Source organism: Lotus japonicus, chromosome 3 (genome assembly GCF_012489685.1).
Source record: "Lotus japonicus ecotype B-129 chromosome 3, LjGifu_v1.2".
In the NCBI taxonomy this organism is placed as follows: Eukaryota; Viridiplantae; Streptophyta; class Magnoliopsida; order Fabales; family Fabaceae; genus Lotus; species Lotus japonicus.
In genome coordinates this window covers 82,347,142-82,368,396 of record NC_080043.1, presented here as the reverse complement: position 1 = coordinate 82,368,396, position 21,255 = coordinate 82,347,142, and the positions used below count along the sequence as shown (strand labels likewise).

The 21,255-nt window shown below is 38.9% G+C and overlaps 1 protein-coding gene and 1 pseudogene across 1 annotated transcript; both read left to right on the top strand.

Annotated features, from left to right (window-relative positions):
* The first annotated feature begins 211 nt into the window (after nt 1-211).
* On the top strand, nt 212-3,806 carry LOC130746485 (asparagine--tRNA ligase, cytoplasmic 1-like; annotated as a pseudogene).
* Nucleotides 3,807-8,120: 4,314 nt separating this feature from the next.
* LOC130744851 (uncharacterized) lies at nt 8,121-9,401 on the top strand. Its single transcript, XM_057597013.1, has one exon. It carries the CDS (start codon nt 8,121-8,123, stop codon nt 9,399-9,401), a length of 1,281 nt encoding a protein of 426 aa, XP_057452996.1.
* Nucleotides 9,402-21,255: the final 11,854 nt, after the last annotated feature.

Sequence of the window (21,255 nt, the reverse complement as noted above, 5' to 3'; positions counted from 1 at the left end):
AGTTAGTTAAACTCGGGCGAGAACCTAAGCGTAAATGTAGTTTTTTATTATTATTTTGGTACAAATAGCTAAAAGAAACAAAACAACTAATAAAAACTACAGTCCTGGGAAAACAATCTTCTAACAACACATGAGCAAGATCCTTAGGGGGCCTATCCCAAATCGACAACAAGAATGAGGAGACAAACCCAAGTTTAGCCAAAAAAAATCCGCTGTTGCATTTCCTTGACCTTCACAGAGCAAATGAGAGCAAGACACAACCCAATCACGCCTCATCAATCTCTTAATCCAAGTAATAATCGAGGCATAACGATGAAACAAAAGATAATCCTCTATCAAAAGCTCTAAAACTAGCTTCGAATCAGAAAACAACTCAACATTGCGAAGTCCACACTAAGGATAAATCTCCAACCCATGCACCATTTGCTAACAACTATGAGCTCAAATTTCAAGCCCTTTTCTATGCTAATTAATGACACCCTAAAATCAAGCATGTGAGTGAATCTTCCATTGTCCAATTACTCTAATATTCTTCATTCTTCATTACCCTACACAAATAAAAAAAGGGTTTTTGAATTTTCCATTTCACTGTCTGAGTTGCCGTGACTGTAACTGATCACCGCCGGCGCCAACAATGGCAGACCAATCTTCACCGCCGACGGCCCAATTATCCGCCGCCACCATCACCTCAGTTCCCAATCCGATCCATAATCTCCCGCAGCGACGGCGGGTCCGGCCTAGCGGGGCAGAAAGCGAGGGTCGGCGGGTGGGTGAAGACGGGAAGGAAGGCCGATAAGGACGCCTTCGCTTTCTTGGAACTCAACGACGGGTCCTGCCCCGGCAACCTGCAGGTGATTGTGGAGGCTTCGTTGGCGGAGTTAGGGCACATTGTTCCCACCGGAACTTGTGTTGTCGTCGATGGCCATCTCAAGCTTCCTCCGTCTGGGACTAAGCAGAAGGTTGAGCTTCGCGCTGATAAGGTTCTTCATGTGGGTACTGTTGATCCTGCCAAGTATCCTTTGCCCAAAAGCAGACTCACTCTTGAGTTCTTGAGAGATTTCGTTCACCTTCGTTCCAGAACCAATACTGTAATCTTTCTTTCACCCTTTTGCTTCATTTTCTATCAGTTGATGGTGCCATTTAAAATTTTGAATATAGTTCTAGCAATTTGCATGAGTATTAGCAATTTTGTGCAATGTGCATTTGCATGAGTATTAGCAATTTTGTTGTTGTATAAATTGGATTTGTTTTATGAAAATTGATTTTAGTTAGAATGAGTTTGAAGTGAAGTGATTTTAGCAGGCTTGTTAATAGCGCGCCATAGCGGCGCAATAGCACTATTTGCCGCGCGCTTGAAATAACGTTTTTTGGGCTTGCCGCTATGCTACGCTACCCGCCATTAACAACCCTGGATTTTAGTACAAAAACTACATTTTTTTTGAAAAATCAAATTTGGTTAAAACCAAGCAGTCATGCTAGTAGATTGGTATTTTTGATAGTTATTAGGGTTGTGTTTGTATTTTTGTTCTAATGAACTGATTAGTGATTGCATTTTATGTTTTGCAAATTTAGAAATGGTTTGTGTTTTTGAAGCTAGTAAGTTTGATTAGATGATTGTTGGGTTTGACTGTAGATCTCTGCAGTTGCTCGAATTCGGAATGCTCTTGCTTATGCGACGCATACATTTTTCAATAAGCATGGGTTTCTTTATGTGCACACGCCAATTATCACGACGAGTGATTGTGAGGGTGCCGGTGAAATGTTTCAAGTGACAACCTTGCTCAGTGAAGCTGAGAGGCTGGAGAAGGAACTAATACATAATCCACCTCCGACGGAAGCTGATGTAGAAGCTGCTAGGCTTATTGTTCAGGAGAAAGGGGGGATTGTTTCCCAGCTGAAATCTGCTAAAGCAAGAAAGCAGGAAATTAGTGCTTCTGTGGATGATCTTAAGAAGGCGAAGGAGAGTCTCTCTAAGGTGGAGGAGAGATCTAAACTTAAGCCGGGTATACCTCAAAAGGATGGAAAGGTGGACTATACTAGAGATTTCTTTGCCCGTCAAGCATTTCTAACTGTTTCAGGCCAGCTTCAGGTTGAGTCTTATGCATGTGCTCTCAGTAGTGTGTATACATTTGGGCCAACATTTCGCGCGGAGAACTCTCACACGACAAGGCATTTGGCAGAATTTTGGATGGTAGAACCTGAAATTGCGTTTGCAGACTTAGAGGTATACAAAACTTGATCCCACTCTCAAGATTATTATGGTTATCTTAAGTGGCTATTATTTTTAGTTTAAGGAAATATACTGTTGTTTTCTTTCATCTCTCAGGAATGTATTAGTCATCATCAGACATATACTTATCAGCCGAATGTCAATTCAAATATTTGATGTTTAGTGCAATGTTGAACTGCCCACTTATCCCTTACTTCTTTGGTGCTTTTGCATTAGGACGATATGAACTGCGCCGAGGCATATGTGAAGTTTTTGTGTCAGTGGTTACTTGACAGCTGTCTTGAAGATATGGAGTTTATGGCAGACAAGTTTGATAAAAGCTGCATTGATCGTTTGAAAATGGTGGCTTCCACCCCCTTTATTCGAATTTCATATACAGAAGCAGTGGAAGTACTAGTGGAAGCTGTCAAGAATGGCAAGAAATTTGAGAATGAAGTAAAATGGGGGATCGACTTAGCATCTGAGCATGAAAGGTACTTCTAAATTTGTTTTTGCAAATTCTTGTTCTTATTGAATTGTATTGTGTGATAACTTCAGGGTGTGATTTTATGCAGATACCTAACAGAGGTAAAATTCCAGAAACCTGTGATTGTCTATAACTATCCAAAAGATATCAAAGCATTCTACATGCGCCTCAATGACGATTCAAAGACTGTGGCTGCTATGGATGTGCTTGTCCCCAAGGTATGTATCCAACATATTTTGTTTTGAACATGTTCATGGTTCCTGGGAGAAGACCTATAGAATCCTAGTAAGGAGAGAATATTCAATAGTTGAAGGTAGAAGAGCCAAGAAAAATTGGTTATCAAACCATTAAGAAGGATTTAGATTTAAATATTTGTCATGAACCATAATTTACAATAGGACATTATGATATTTCTAACTCCACCGAATGAGAATAGACTGTCTTGTTGTTATTGTAAGCTTAGGGTACCTTGCTACTGATCAGATATATCTTAATACCTTGTGACTTTTTGGGTTTTAATAATAGAGAAACATGTAAATGTAATTTCAGGTTGGAGAGTTAATCGGTGGAAGCCAAAGGGAAGAGCGGTATGATGTCATTGTGAAAAGGTGAATTCAAATTTACCCTATAAATCCATAACACATAAATGTGGTCTCTTTACTTTATCTTTGCTTACTTTGTTTCCTTTTGCAAGGATTTTGAACTCATTGGATGATTGTTCACTTTATTTTTCTTATTTGTATTGATTTTATATTGCAGAATAAGCGAGATGGGACTGCCTCTGGAGCCATATGAGTGGTACCTTGATCTGAGGCGGTATGGAACAGTCAAACATGCTGGATTTGGTCTTGGCTTTGAAAGGATGATTCTTTTTGCCACTGGTCTGGAAAATATTAGAGATGTGATTCCCTTCTCACGATATCCTGGCAGGGCAGATCTATGATTTTTGTTACCAATTACAAATGTCTATTACAATAGTCTTGCTGGAGTAGTTTAGTTGACAATGCAAAGTTATTTTTATATATAGCAGAAATATTAGTTTTCTGATGGTAACGTTATTTCCTTTTGGAACAATGTTGGTTTTTATATGGTAAATTAATTATTTATTTCCGCGTTTATGTTCATCATTCATTTATATAAGATTGAAATAACTGTTCTGCAAAGCCAGATTTTGTTTAACTTGTCAAACACATCATTGATTCAATATGGATTATTTCAATCTGGAATGTGTATCTGGCAGAACATCCACGACTTTATCCAAATTTTTCATCTATATTTCTTGAGTATTTGGTTATACAATAGACTAGTGTAGGCAAACTTCCACTGTTGCATATAAAACCAATCTAATTCCTGCCATGATTCAATCAGCCATTAAAATATTCTGTAACTGACATATTCCTTGAGTCTGTTTCGAAGAGTGGCGGGAATATTGAAAGTGATGAATTTAAAACCAGACTGCATCTCTTGCACTGTAGTCTATAGAACAGGTATTTTCAGCTCTAAGGGATCGATCAACAACACTACCATTATTGAAGTTTCAGCCCGCCATGTTTTGTAGCTTGGATCTGTAGTGTAAGGTGCAGTAAATTGTGATAGCTTTTCTTTCCTTTCCCTATAATCTCGAGGAATTATTGCAATCATTCACAGAAGTTTGATCTGTTCACTTTGTGCAGGGTTATTGAAGAGTGGCTGATTATGGAGGTGGGCAAACCTGGTGCTTGTTTGTGAGAATATATACGATTTTGTGAAGGATTTGTTTGGAGCCCAAACAGTGGGCTAATTTTTGGGAACAAATTTGTTGTGGGGGAAAAATCTTAGCCTGAAGTTTACAAATAGCGAAATAAGTAATAACTAAATCAAAGTCAATCAGTAAGTTGACTACCCTAAACCACTGTGGTATGAACTATACCTCATGGGTCTCGTTGTTATTGTTGCCAAAGTTGATCTTGCTTCTCATCCACACCCGTGAACCCGCTTCCATCGAACCCTCCAAAATCGAGATTTTCATCCCCTCCATCCTCTTCGACTTCTTGTTGTCGCCTCTAACTACTAGCCTCAGGCATCAACCCGCAACCTAAACCCTCTCTTCTCTTTCATAAGAAGGAGATGAAGGAGGAGGTAGGGATGATCATCTAACTTGTCGATGAGGTTGTGGTGGCTATGGAGCCAATGGACAATCAGGGGAAGATGATTGTCGTAGCGACCTCTTTTGTATAATGGCGGTAAAAACAACCAGTAATTATAAAAATGACTGTCACTAAACATCATTTTTCCGCTTAGGGACTAAAATCAAACTCGTTTACAAAATCAGAGACTAATTTGACTATTAACCTTAATTATATCATTACAACCTACTACAATAAGACAATATGAGTGGTGCATTGTAAAACACCCATAAGGCGCTTTACATTAGAAGCCACCTTATTCCTTTTAGTTGGAAGCTAGTCCATCTAATTTTCTCCTTTCTCGTTTTCAATATTGGAAAGCCAAATTTAGGTTTCAAACATTATAAAACATAACTTTAATTTTTCTACGAACACACATTTAGAATATGTTTGAATTAACGTCAACATCTCAATTTTGTTACATTTTCTGCCTTGGAAATAGAGCTCACGTTTTCCTAAGACCAAAACATATCAAAATGTGAAAGCCTCATTTTAGTTGAATTCAAAAAACATACATCCACATTTGGATGAATGTTTTCACAAACATGCTCTTAGTATTCTGAAATCTGGCTGAAATATTTGACCTAACATGTTTGATGGGACCGATCGCATGTTTGGCTTTCAATTAAATTGGTCATATCATATCGATTCAATTTTTAAAGTGATGGCTAATTATGTAATAAGATGAGTATATATTAAAATAATTTTTATAAGACCTCTTTAAATTAAAGTTATCATTGGCCCATTTATGACCAATCCATACATATTTTGCATAAAGTAGTGTTCAACTTGTCACAAATTATATGCATATATATGCATGGATTCATCTAAAACCCAAAGTACCTTTTTTGTATGTGTTTTTAAAGAGTTGAGAAGATATTGCTAAAAACAGTTAATGTCCTATTCATCATTCCCTTTTGGCTCATGAATTGGGATCAGATAGAATGATTGAAGCATCCCAAAGTACCATCATTGTTTACTCTCCCAACCAAGTCTACATGCTCTCAATTCTTGAAACATAGTATTAAAGCTAATCGCATCCCATCTTTTCCCTCGCAAGCATGTGACTTGATGGTCCACTCCACTGATATCATCATGACAAACATATCTTCTTCTCAATTGATCAACATTAACTCGATCCCATATATTAATGGTGTTGAAATAATTCATATCATAATGTCTCCTCTACGAAACTTGGTGGGCCTTCAGCCTTTTTCATCAGATGGGAAGATTTTGAATCCGGATTGAAATCTTATGTCTTCATTTGTTGTTAACCTCATCACACAAATAAAATTATGTCAGATCAATTAAAAAATAACATGAAAATTGTATGTGTATTTTTTAAATGTCATGATACAATTATACTGGTATGACGAAAAATGAAATATCAGAAACACAAGATTTGTTTTTTTTTTTTTTGTTTTTTTTTTTTCTAATGGGCTCTCGTGCTAGCAACGTCCAGACTGATGGTGATGGCGGCGGTGGCCATGTGTCCCCGGAGGAGCGGGACATCCTCCGGCGAAGTACTTTCAAAGCCAAGCGGGGTCCTCCGGTGCAAGGCCAGCCTCCGCTGGGTGGCGTAGGGGAGACTGCTACGAGGATGTTTCTCTCACGCAAGCCACTCTCCTATAAGGATATCTGCTCTGGCATCAATGGTCGAGACAAGCTTCCGGATTTGGACCCCCTCTCTATGGAAGGAGAGGAATCAGATGGGGAGGACGAACCGGCAGAGGATGATGATGAAGCGGCTATGGCAACTGATTCAACCGAAGGTGATCCTCTTTGCCCTAAGATCAGGGTTACCCGGCGGGAGATATGGGAAGCACGCCGCCCTTGGCGTCATGCGATCATTATCAAGCTCTTGGGGAAGCGGATGAACCTCAGCTTCCTGCGGCCTCGACTGGAAAAGATATGGCAACCAGTAGGCACAATGGAGATGATTGATCTGAGTCATGACTTCTTTGTGGTTCGGTTCGCCGAGAAGGTAGACTACAAGCACGTGTTTGATGATGGACCCTGGATCGTCATGGGGCATTGCCTGGCTATTCAGAAATGGCAACCGGAATTCATCCCTGAGGAGGGCCAACTGGGCAGAGCTGCGGTGTGGATCCGTTTGCCAAATTTTCCTGTTGAATATCATCGTAAGAAGTTTCTATGGCGAATTGGTGAGCAACTTGGGAGGATGGTGAAGATCGATGAGCGTAACAGTAGGATGCAGGAAGCAGAGGAACTTGCACATTAGGCTGCACAGAAGCGTGGTTTGATCCCTGCTAGTACTGAGCGTGCTAAGTTTGCTCGTTTATGCATCGAGGTTGACCTGAGTAAAGCACTGGTGGCTAAGTTCGATTTTAATGACCGTGTTTACAAAGTGGAATACGAAGGCTTGAGTCAGATTTGCTTTCATTGTGGCCGCTTTGGCCATAAGGTTGAGTCTTGTCCTCTACTTTACCAGCGCTCTAACCCAACTTCACCACCGGCTGGAGTCATGGTCACCTCAGAACGACAGCCATCTCCAGTGGAGGCGAATCCGTTCGGTGACTGGATGATTGTGCGGCGTAACACTAGGAGGCCGGCAGCCCGTGTTGTCCCTACCTCTCCGGCGGCACCACAGATCAGGAACCAGGGCTCAGGGTCAAAACCCGACCCGAAACCACGTTCCCTTCATGATTCACGGTTCCAAGTCTTGGGAAATAACGGCGCAAATGTCGGTGGGACAAGTAAGGCAGTTGCGGATCCCCAGGAGTTTGAAAAAGAATCAGATATTGAAATAATTGGTATTAATGATTCCCTGGTAATTGCAATGATTGGCATTAATGAGGTCCCGGCATTTGAGGAAGTGAGGATTGGTGAATCCTCAAAATCAGATAATGCTGTTAGTTTGACTCATGATATTGACCCCACTAATCATGGAAGGAATATTCCTACTGTTTCTGGTCCAGTTAATGTCGGTGTAGAGGGTGGGCCCCGCGCACAAGACAAAGCAGATGCTATTCACGTGCCCATGCACGAACCAGGAAAGAATCCTGTTTCTGTCAAGACCATGAAGAAGGCAGCGCGTGTTACTCCTGATATGTATGCTAGCAATGGTTCCAGTTCAGTAGGTAGCTCTCCAAAAACCCATACCCGTCCAGGGCGGTCGAAGGTTCGCTCTCCGCAGCAGCCTGTAGGTGGTGGGATGCCAGATGATGTGGTGCGAAGGGAGAGGGATAGAAGCCTATCCCCAAGGTCCACCAAGAGGTCCTCCTAGGACCTGTGCTCCATGCCTACATACTGTTTGTTTATGATGATTAATATCCTAACCTGGAATATTAGAGGCGCTGCCGCGAAGGGGGTTCCTCTATTGATCAAGGACTTGGCTATAAGGCATCATATCAGTTGTATGGCACTTTTTGAGACCCGTGCTAGTGGGTCTAGGGCGACTAATATTGTCTCCTCTTTAGGTTTTGATAGCTCTTTTGTTGTGGATGCTGAGGGCTTTGCGGGTGGTATATGGGTTTTGTGGAAGTCTCATGAAGTCCAACTGCAGGTCCTCCAGGCTCACAGACAGTTTGTACATGCTCAATTGACATGTGGAGTTTCCACCAGCCCGTTTTTAGTGACGTTTGTGTATGGTAGTCCACAGGTGGCCACCAGGAATTTATTGTGGACCTCGCTGGAGGACCTTGGTGCCAATGCCAATTTTCCTTGGATGGTGATAGGTGACTTTAATGCTATTTTGGGAGCTGATGAGAAATATGGTGGCGCCGCTGCAAATTTCCCTTCCATGCGGAGATTTCGTCTGTGCATGGATCGTTGTCAGTTGTCTGATATGGGCTTTAAGGGCCCACCCTTTACTTGGGAATGGCGTGGAGTGAAGGAAAGGCTCGACAGAGGCACTTGCAATCTTGACTGGCTGGAAGCCTACCCAGATTCTTCCATTCTTCATCTTCCCCAATTGAAGTCAGATCACAAACCTCTTCTTCTTAGGAGCTCCATTCAGGAGGGACATCATGTGTTGGAACGCCCCTTCAGGTTTATGTCGTGCTGGCTGACGGATAATCGATTCCCTCATGTGGTTAGTCATGCTTGGCGTAATAACTCTGATTGGGCTTCTGCTTCCGAGTGTTTCAAGAGGGATGTGACTGAGTGGAACTCTCAGGTCTTTGGGGATGTGTTTCGCCGAAAGAGTCGTCTAATGAAGAGGTTAGAAGGGATTAATACTAAACTGAGGATGCAGCATAACCCTTTTCTCCATAACCTTCAACGTAAGCTTTGGCAGCAATATAATCGTGTACTTGTTCAGGAGGAGATGATATGGCACCAAAAATCTCGATGCATGCGGGTTAAACATGGGGATAGGAACACAAGGTTCTTCCATGCCTATACCAAGACCCGTAGGAAACGTAATCGGATTGAGGCACTCACCACGGCGGAGGGGGCCCTAGTTACGGACTTGGACGCTCTTCGTTCAATGACAGTGGCGTTCTATGACTCTTTGTATACGTCCCCAGGCCCGCTTAGAACACTACCGGCCGCTCGGGGTTTTAACCCGCTTGGGTAGGGTGAGTTGGAGGAGATCCAGGCTCCTTTCACAGCGGAGGAGATCAAGCAGGCTGTGTTCAGCATGGGCCCTCTCAAGGCTCCTGGGCCGGATGGCCTTCAACCCATCTTCTTTCAGAAGCATTGGGAGGTTGTGGGGGAATCAGTTGTTAAATTAATCCAGGGTTGTTATCTTGACCATGCCAAGGTGCAGGAGATTAATGAGACCTTGCTTGTACTCATACCGAAGGTGGATAAACCGGATAACTTGAAGCAATACCGGCCGATCAGCCTCTGTAATGTGGTTTACAAGATTATGACTAAAGTGCTTGCTAATAGGCTGAAACCTGTTTTGCATTCCTTAGTTTCTCCTAATCAGTGCAGTTTTGTTCCGGGACGACATAGCTCAGATAATATTGTAATTGCACAGGAAGTTTTTCATTCCATGCGGAATTTGAAGCGGAAGCAAGGTTGGGTGGCGCTTAAAATTGATCTTGAAAAAGCTTATGACAGGATCAGCTGGGATTTCTTGAAGGATACCTTGATGGCAGTGGGTTTTAACCATGACTTTTGTGACTTGGTCCATAACTGTGTTAGTCTCTGTTCGTTTCAGGTCTTGTTTAATGGGTCAAAGACTACCCCGTTTACTCCTTCTCGCGGGATCCGTCAGGGGGATCCAATTTCTCCTTACTTATTTGTGCTTTGTATGGAGCGCTTGGCTCATCTTATTCAGGCGGAGGTGGAGAACGGTGCGTGGAAGCCTGTGGCCCTATCCCGTGGTGGTCCACAAATCTCTCACCTCTTCTTTGCGGATGACCTGCTTCTGTTTGGGGAGGCTACTTTTGAGCAGATTGATGTCATGAGATCCTGTTTGGAACGCTTTTGCGAAGCCTCGGGCCAGAACGTTAGTTTGGAGAAGTCACGGATGTTGGTTTCCCGTAATATCAGCAGGGTGCGGGCTAATCAGCTGAGTAGTGCAGCCCAGATCTCTCTTACTTCTGATTTGGGTAAATATCTGGGTGTGCCACTTCTTCATCGCCGGTCTAACAAAGACACCTATGACTTCCTCCTGCGAAATTCCCAGCAGCGGTTAGCATCGTGGAAAGCATCTTCCTTGAGCCTGGCAGGTCGGGTAACGCTGACTCAATCAGTCGTGGCAGCTCTCCCAACTTACTGTATGCAGACCATGCTCCTGCCAAAGTATGTGTGTGATCGGCTTGAAAGAGATCAGAAGCGTTTCATCTGGGGCGCGGATGCGGGTGGTCGCAGCTATAGCCATGTCTCTTGGAATCGGGTGTGCTCTCCAAAGTCAGTGGGGGGCCTTGGTCTTAGACGTCTTCATGAGTTTAACCAGGCTTTGTTTATGAAGATTAATTGGGGTCTGATTACAGCGCCAAACGCCCTATGGGTTCGGGTTTTGAAGCACAAGTATGGTTGTGGGGAAGGGGTTATGCCTTGGGTTACTCGTAGAAGCCCTGAGTCCTCCATTTGGCATGGTGTCCGCAACACCTGGACAGAGTTTAATCGTGGAATTCGATGGCAGATTGGGAGTGGCCAAGCGACTCGCGTTTGGACTGATCGGTGGCTTGTTTCCGGTATCTCCCTAGAGGAAGTAGCTCTCGAACCCGTACCACCTTTAATGCTTGACTGTGTAATTGCTGACTTATACCACGGTACTGGTTTGTGTGACTTGGAGAGGATCAGGGAGTTGGTGCCCGATGTGATCTTTCAGGAGGTTATGTTGGCTCTTCCAACTCACCTTTCCGAGGAACCTGATCGGCCCATTTGGGGTCGCACCAGCAATGGAGTCTTCACCACGAGTTCTGCTTATGAGCTTTTGACAGAAGATATGGAACATGCTGCAGCTGATCCCTTATGGAGGTTGATTTGGAGGTGGAAGGGAGCACCACGGTTTCGGTTCTTTCTTTGGAAGGTCGTTAATGGCGGGTTAATGGTGAATGCCAAGCGGGTTGCCAATCACTTGACGGAGGATGATATCTGCCCAGTTTGTGGCACCTTTTCTGAGACAGTTCTTCATGCTTTGAGAGACTGTTCGTTTGCGAGATCGTGCTGGAACGCATCCCTCCCTGGTACCCTGGATAGCTCGTTTTTCTCTTTGGAGATAGAGGAGTGGCTGCGGTGGAATATGGGAGGTGGCCCTGTTCATAGTGATTCCAACACATGGACCCAGAGATTTGTGATTAGTCTCTCTTGTTTGTGGCGCATGCGGAATGAGGTTGTGTTCAACCATACACCTTGGGATTTCAGCCAGGTGATTGCGTGGATTAACTCCTGCATCCACGACGAGCGTGCTGCAGCATCCTTTGATGGTTTTACTGGTCCTCAGAGTGAAACGAGTACAGTTTGGCTTTTTCCATCGATTGGGTGGGTGAAATATAACGTCGATGGCTCGGTTTGGGATACTGGAGAGGCTGCATGTGGTGGTGTTCTCAGGAACAGTTCTGGTCACTGGGTACAAGGTTTCTGTAGACGGCTGGGAACGTCGAACCCTTTGATGGCTGAGCTTTGGGCCATCCGATCAGCTGTTGAAGCCATGCCGTGGCCAACATATCCACGCGTGATTGTTGAAAGCGACTCGGCTGAGGCGGTTGAAGCGATCACGGCGTCGAACACTTTCGCAGAACCGTTCTCAGGAATGGTGCGGGCAATTCGGCGTGCGATCCCTAGAGGTGTCGAGGTTAAGTTCCGGTATGCTCCAAGGGAAGCGAATCTTGTTGCTAAGGCAGCCCATGTCTTTGGTTTTGGGATTCACTTGTTGCAAACTCCTTTGGCAGAATGTCGCCACTTTCTGTGCCAGGATATGGGTGAAGCGTTGGCTTCTCTCCGTGTTCCTGTTTCTTAGCGTTTTTTTCGCTTTTCGGGGCCTTGCCCCTCCATGTAACCAAAAAAAAAGAAACACAAGATTTGAATCCCTTGAATCCACCCTCATATTGAATTCTTCAACACTTACATGCGTGATAGCGTCTGAATTTTCAAGTATCATAACAAATGTGAGCAAATCTTAATTACTCTTCTATGCATTATTAACTTATGGAGCAACACCCATGTGATATATTAACTGTCTCTGTCATGAACTTTTGATTTCACATTAACAAAATGTAATTTCAAGAAACATCTTGCTAACCAGTAACCAATGTCATTGATTATTTACTCAGTGAGTTTGAGGCTTTCGTTAGAGCTTGTCTTCCAAAAAATTGAGTTAAATTTTAGTGTTTTACCATAATGTATAAATATTATAAATACATTGTCAGATAATATGGAGCTACAGTGGCTAATACTAGGAGTTTTTGAAACGGAATGTCAGGTTTCTTCTCTTGAACATGTATTGGGGGAAAGGCAAGCATATTAATATGTACTATTCCTTATATAAACATTGAGCACGACATGACATAGACTTCTTACTTTGGAATCAGCCTCCTCAAGGAAAATTGTTCTATTATTGCCTTTTTAAATTTTTTTAATCAAAAAGAAGAAAAAAAGAAGAAAACTATAAGGGAGAATTGGAGTTTCACATTAATCAAGAAAACATCGCTAAGATAAACATACCAAAGACCTTAAAAATTTGGGCAAATACGCATGTTTGTTTTTAAGTAGAAAATCATATTCGGTGCATCAATATTTAAGAACTAACTAAGTTACGAGACCTCATTACGATTGGAACGTGAAAGGAATCAAAAGATCCCAATTGAAGTTTAGTTGAGTTCAACTTAAAACCAAATAAGCATATAATGTGATAAGTATTTTTGGTAGTTTGTCCCGACACTCTAATAACCTAATAGAAATGTCAATTTGAGTTTCACGTTAGGTTGGGCTTGGTCAAAATTAACGTCTCAGGCCCACTTTATGTTTTCTAATACATGAAAACATAAAGTGATATAATACATAAAATAAAAATAAAAATAAATATTTTATTACTACTATTACTTTTTTATTTTAATATGCACCTTTACATGCTTATAATTAATAAATAAGAAAAATAAAAAATGGGTTAGTGAACTAAGTCAAATCTAGATCGTGCTTCAATATTGGTAGCCCAACCTATGCTTTTGGTCAGGCTGACCTGTTGTGTCTAACCCGTTTTGACACCTCTAATACTCCATGTTTCCAATAGTTATTTGCATTTAGAATACTTTATTTGAGTTAACAATTTATTATAAACGTTTATACAAATGTTTGAGAAAGCGCTCATGTCAACAATTTGTGACATACATATAAATTTTTTTTAGCTTATTTTCATAAGTTGTTCATATTAATTTATAAATAAGTGTTTTATATGCTTATAACCTATTCTAAGCTTATTAAGCTTCACAGATTAACTTATAAAGTGTTTATACAATAAACACTCATTGTCGTAAGTGTTTAATTAAATTGTTTGACCGGAAAAATAGATACTCTTATTTTGAAGGGATTGAGTAAATACTATGAGTAAATACAATATCTAAACTCTATAAATCTTTCATAATAATTGCTACAGCCAACTAAACATTTCATTTTGTTATAAGCTGAGGAAAGTTTTAAATAACATCACATTGAGGTAGCTAATTATTAAGTTCTACGAAAATGCCAGTGTATTTGGTTGAAAATCCAACAGGTCATCATCAATTACTTGAAAGAATTATCCAGTGAAGGGTAAAAGCAAGACTTTTTTACCTTGCTGGTATAAATTTAAAATTTATTTACCAATCTGGTGCACTGGTGCAACTTTTAAAATATTTACACAACTAGTGTAAATTGCCACTAGCATCGGCGATATATATATATATATATATATATATATATATATATATATATATATATATATATATATATATATATATATATATATATATATTTTTCATGTTTTGAAGAAATCGCCAACAGTCGTGGCGATATATATATTTTTCTAGTATCGTCATCGTCATTGGCGTTAACCAAATATTATATATTTAAAACTTTTGAGTATCGCCACTATCATTGGCGATTTTTAACTTTTTGAGTATCGTCATTCCTAATGGCGATGTCCTTTTTTCTTTTTTTAACACTTGTTTTTTTTTGGAACAATGGTATCTTATTTTCATTTTTGTGCATAGCAATAACAACAATGATAATTACTCACACAACGTTACATCATAATAAGCATCATACATACATGCATGTATGTTATTATTATTGGCTGATTTCTCCAGCATTTAGACTGGTGCAAATATATAAACTTCATCATATCCTTTCCCAGCCTTCCCGCAATAAGTGGGACTGTAATTGTAAATAAGATTGTCACGTACTTCTTGAGCAACTGGTCTGTTTATGGATATAATTAGGGATGGCAATTTTGTCCAAATCCATGGGTACCCGCCCGAACCCGATCCGATTTGACGGGCAAAATCCGAGTTGACTGGATTTGGGTTTGGGTTTGGGTTTTGCCCGTTACTGTAGCCATTTATGGGTTTGGGTTTGGGTTTGGTATTAGTTAAATCCGTGCCCATACCCGCCCAAACCCGAACCCAAAGATACCCGAAACATAAAATTACAAAAAAACCCTCATACATATATATATATATATATATATATATTTATAAACTTTGTTCTTAGTGTTTGATGATTAATTGTACTTTTGTATGTTTGAGAAAGTAAACTCTAAACTATTGTTGTCTCACTTTAGTGATGGATGAGGATGATGAATAGTATTTGTTTTTTTTCTTTCTTTCTATGAATTTCACTTTTCTTTTATATGAAAGTAATTAAGTTATGGATTGAGTTGCTACGTAACTAATGAGTTTGGGTTTGAGTTTCGGGTAAATCCGAAACCCAATGGATTTGGGCATGGATTTCATTTTATCGCCCATAAGGTTTGTGTTTGGGTTTGGGTTTGTGTTCTGGGATTTGGGTTTGGGTTTGGTAATTATAAAACCCGTGCCCGATCCTACCCGTTGCCATCCCTAGATATAATGTTGGACTCAATTCAATAAGCAGTACAAGTGTTAAAAAAAGAAAAAAGGACATCGCCATTAGGAATGACGATACTCAAAAAAATCAAAATCGCCAATGTTAGTGGCGATACTCAAAAGTTTTAAATATATAATATTTGGTTAACGCCAATGACTATGACGATACTAGAAAAATATATATATCGCCACGACTGTTGGCGATTTCTTTAAAACATGAAAATATATATATATATATATATATATATATACATATATATATATATATATATATATATATATATATCGCCGATGCTAGTGGCGATTTACACTAGTTGTGTAAATATTTTAAAAGTTGCACCAGATTGGTAAATAAATTTTAAATTTATATCAGCAAGGTAAAAAAGTCTAAAAGCAATACACATAATGGCTATAAATAAACTATTTATTCAGGGTGGGGCCATGACCCCTATGGGCCACCCCCTCCCTCCGCCACTGGCCACAGACGGGGGGTTGAGATGCCAACAATCTCCAACAATAGAGCTCCCAAGTGCGACATCAAGGGGGGAATCCAACATCCGAATAGCATTAAGAGAGTTTGTAGCTCAACATGAGAAAATCTAAAACACTATATTGCGGGGCTAAGGAGCGCGAGCCCAAATGAGGTAGCCAGTCTGCCACTGTATTATCCTGATGCAAGTCATATTCTACCGTCAAGAGACCAAACTATTTTAGAAAACAAAATTCAGAATTCCACGTATTAGAATTCCTTAAGAAGTAAGATTTCTTACTTATAACGTTTTCAAATTAGGAATCTAGCGGTTGTCTCTTCCCGTGTAATGTTGCAACCGGAAAGAAACAAAAAGAGCTTCCACTATACAAGAAAGAGTGTATTAATTTCACTTTATTCCTCCCTTCTTGACAACAACAGATCGAAAGGAAGTTGATTTAGGTCCTGTTTGAAAAAACAGCTTAATTAAGCACTTATGGTCATAAGCGCTTATGTCATAAGCGCTTATTCATAAGCTATTTTTGAAAATTTATTGAAATAAATTAAAAATAAGCTGTATATAAGCATAAGCTGTTTTTCATAAGCTATCCTGAGTAGCTTATGAAAATAAGCTGAAAATAGCTTATGGCAGGTCATAAGCTGTTTGCATAAGTCCTCCCAAACACTGACATAAGAGCTTATGCTGTCAGATAAGCTCAAATAAGCTCTTCCAAACTGGGCCCTAATCCAAATCATTGTTAGCTCTAACTTGAAAATTCACATATTTTAATCATTTGATGCATAGAGAGTTAGCTTTTTTATGTTAAAGGAATGATAGCTCTATAATTCTGAATTCTGATTGAGGCACAGGGAAAGTTTGGCATCACACAAAGATTTGTGGTAACTGTTAACGGTTCTTTTCATTTAGCTCTTTAGAAAAAGAGTTGGGTTGTCTTTTTCATTCCCCGTGGTGTGTTAGGTGCAAACAGAGTTCGATCACTCACTGCTTTTGCAAGTAACAAAATCGCTTCAGTGCAGCCTTGTATAAGGAGACAAATCTTTTCATCTTTATTAGGACTTTATCTCTTTTGTTATTCATGATAAAGGTTAATGAAGATTGTAAGCTGAAGAACAGGTTAACGAAGATTAACTACACATTAAGTAAACTCAATGTTGTTTTTGTTCAAACAATGCATTTGTGCAATTTCGAGTTCCGGAGGAACGGAATTATTAGCTTGCTTGATCAATTATTTTTCTCAAAATCAATTCTGAAATTTAGAATTTTTTTTAATAGCTTATCCCATAATTTAATCTTATTTCAAAATCAATTGTAAAAAGATTTTCGAATGTGTAATATGTTTGGTGTCATGTTGTGACCAAATACAAAGGCACAAATGCAGTCCACCAATCGGAAACCATGATGCAGATAGAGACTAGTAAAAATTCAACAGCTAAAACAAATTTCTCTAATTCCTAAGATTTTCAATTAAAAATTTAGCATAATTATTTTACTCAAATATAATTTAGCTATAACTTTAATTGAATCCTCTGGAGGATTCAAAGTTGATAAATTTATAGCGCATAATTTGATTGAATGGTGTACCAGTATGGTTGAGTCCCCGCACTAGGTCGACAATACTCGCATTCCACAACTTCCACATCAGGTTGATCATACTTCATGCAGGGAACCAAGGTGAACTTCCACATCATGTTGGCCATATTCTCATAACTAGGTTGAGCTTCCACATTAGGTCAGTCATACTCTCATGCAAGTGACCATACTAAGTTCATGTTACTAGTCAACCATTAGACCAACATATCGTGAGCCTAATGTTTGGATCAATTGGATTTGGGTGGATTTGTGTTATGGATAGAGTAATAGATTTACTCTTGTGGGTGATTGACCTGACTCTATGTGCACGAGAAGGCGTATCTGAAGAACTCATAGACCGATCGAGGTGTGAAAGCTGGACCAAAAGCCCATACATAATATTCCTGCTTCTAGAATATTTTAACTTTCCCTAAGGTGGTTCACAAATATTGATGAGAGATTTGAATATATAGGTCAAAATTGTTTTATTGATATTTATCATTGTACCTACGCATAGGGGGCGATTTCTTAAGGGACACTTGGTGAGCTATGTCAGTGAAAGTTTTACGAATCAAACAGGGTAATTCCTTACTTTCACTTGAAAATTTGGTACTTCACCTGGGGTAAAGTATTTGACCGAAGTCAAAAAGAGATTGACCCACTTCATTCGCTTGGTGAATAATCTTTGCTTCGCGGGAACAACAAAAACCACCATCTCGCTCCTTCCTTTCTTTGGAGATGTATAAAAGGAAGTTTGAGTCACTTTGATCCTTGCTTAGTCTTCTAGAATTCACGACGTGAACAAATGGTTTCATAGAATGAAGGATTCGGGAGAAATATGATAAAATTCTTATAAAAAAAATTAAGAAAGTAGCTATGGTGTATAATTTTTTTACCCTAATATATAATAAAATATACATTAATTATTTTACATTCCTTAGTCCTTACTCATGTCATGTGGGCATTGAATGACTTAACACAGTTATCAAATTGGTACCAACTAAGAATTGACTAGAACTGTAGCATGAAACAAAACAGTGAAAAAAACCTAGAAAAGGAAGTTTATGGTAGCTTTGAATTTGAAGATGTTTCGACTGTGAACAAAAATGGACAAAAGGGAGAGAGAGAGAAGCAGTAGTTCTTCTGGTTAATATGACTGATGCTTGATCCATGTGAACATAATCAATAGATACAACTGATTTGCTTGAATTAGATTCTACCCGTGACTCTGCAACACATTTTCTGATTCCTTTGTCAAAATAATATCAACAGCTAACAACTTAATAATGAGACAATTATCTAAGAAACTAGGCCTCCAAACTCCAATTTCAACAATTTTGGTAGGCTTACACTTATTAATTGAATTTGGTGCTTGCTGTGGTACCTTAAGCCAGATTAAGGCGTGGTACCCAGAATGATATAAATTAATAGAAAAATATAACAATTTGAACTTAAAATAAAATGATGGATGAAGATTTGCAAGGTTCAACATAGATGAGGCATGAAGAAAGAAGATCATGACAAGAAAGGATCTTAGATGATCTCTCAAAGTTGAAAGTTAAACATAAAACCGTAGTTTTTCAAATTGTGCATTGAACAGTATAAACAAACTTAAATACAATATGTTATTAGTTCATTGAGTCATTGAACTTAAATTCTTAAAAATTGCAACAATATATCATCCATTTTTTTAAGAAAATAACAAAATTATAACTTAAAGTACTATACGAGGTACCACACCCGAAAAAAAATATGGGTATCACAGAATTCACCCATTGAATTTTGAATCCGATGCGTCCAACATTAGCGTACTGCGAACAACACGAGTGTTCAAATGACACTGATGTCACATATGCACACGATCACTGCATTTCCTTATTTTATGCTTGTGTATAGATTCTTGTCATTCTCCTAATCTCCTTCACACACGTACTAGGCATGTTTGGTGGTAGAATACTAGAATCATAGATGAAAAGAGAGAAAAAGATGAGGATTTTTTTTTTGAAATTGGTTATTACTGCATCCATTCCTAAATCCTAATTATAATATCTTTTTTAGTCAGATATGCTTATTAAAAAAAACATGTAATAATGTTAATTAATGTATTAGTTTTGAAAAAATTAGTGGTAATAAAATTTTTGAAATTACAAAGTAAATAGAAAGGGTATACTTGAAAAAAGATAATAAATATTTTTAAAATCTAGTAAGAGATCTTATACAAAGAACACCAAATATGTCTTTTAAAGTGTCTTATAATTAAGGACGAAGAAAGTACAAGAGAAAAAAAAACGAGTGGTAGCTAGTCTCATGTTTCATCCGATTGATTAGAAAGAAGAAGAAATAATGATGTTTTTGTGTGAAATAACTATACCTAATTACCTATTATAAACATATATATATATATATTTATATAATATATGTTATATGATTGTAATTTATTTCCTAAAATTGTAAATGAAATAAATGAGAGTAAGTTTCTTCTAAATTTGGAGAGATTGAATAAAGTAGGTGGTTCCCACTTTTTTCCCACCCCTCTCTTCTCCTATATTTAATTAAGGAAAATATGATGCATATTCATAAAGCCGCATGAGTACACATGTTACATGTTTACCCCTATGACATGTGGTAATGCTCATGCTAATACATAGGCTATGTTTGGCATGTCATTTCAGCTAGCTTATAGCTTATTTGACTAGCTTAAAGCTTATTTGACTAACTTAAAAGCTCTTCAAAAGTGTTTGGTGAAGGAGCTTATTTTAGTAGCTTAAAGCTTTAAGCTATAAGCTATCTCAGGTAGCTTATAGCTTAAAGCTTATAGCTTATTAAATTTATTCTCATTTTTATCCTTATTATTTTATTAAAATTCTACCATTACCCTTATATATTTATAAAAACACTAAACTTATTTTCCCCTCACACTTATGTATGCAATTCCCGCCACACCGTTGCGCACCACAAGTATTATAAATATTATATTAATAAAAATAAATAAAAATTAATATTATATTTTTAAGATGATAAATAACTGAAGTTAATAAAAATATTTAAAGTGATAATAATTTTAATATTAATACCATATTAGTATTAATGTGAAAATAAAGTAATGTTAAATATAAAAATAATTATACAAGTATGTCATTTTATGTCATTTTATAATTTCAGCTTGTTTAACCGCTAGTTTTGCCAAACACTTTTGTTTCAATCACGTAGCTTTTCAGCTTTCAGCTATCAGTTTTCAGCTAGCTTATCAGCTTTTAGCTATCAGCTAGCTTATAAGTTTTCAGCTAGCTTATCAGCTAAACATGCCAAACATAGCCATACATAACTTAGTATTTTAGTGGGGTTAAAGAGACGCACTTGAAGTATCAATAAAATGTTTATTGTGAGGTTGAACTATAAACTCATAATAACTAGATACAAAACTATGTGGTAGCCAACAAGTGCACACATGTGGATGGTTTTGACGCTTAAGCCTCTTCGTACTTCGGCAAAACGACTCGCAATCTAATGGTTAAGGAGACAAGGAGCAACGATAACAATGAGTGTTCGCACATATAGCACATGGGGAGGCATATTGGGACAAGACGACTTGCAATCTAGTTGTGAAGGAGACAGTGAGGGATACACATATATCGCAAGATGGAGACGTGTGGCTAACGGGAGATGCTGGTTGTCGACGTTTGTGAACTGTGGTGATGAGCCAAGAAGAGGGCAACGACGATGACAATGATGATGGCAAACAGATGACCTGGTTTGTTCAAGGCGGCTTGAAAACACGCAAGGTGACTGAAGGTGGGATAATGGGAGGTGGCAAGTGGTAGTAGATGATGAAGGAGTGTCTCGATAGTCTATACCACTTAAAGTGACAAAAACT

What these genes read in the sequence shown, in the direction of transcription:
- LOC130744851 (XM_057597013.1), top strand. Translation starts at nt 8,121, where the DNA reads ATGCCTACATACTGTTTGTTTATGATGATTAATATCCTAACCTGGAAT.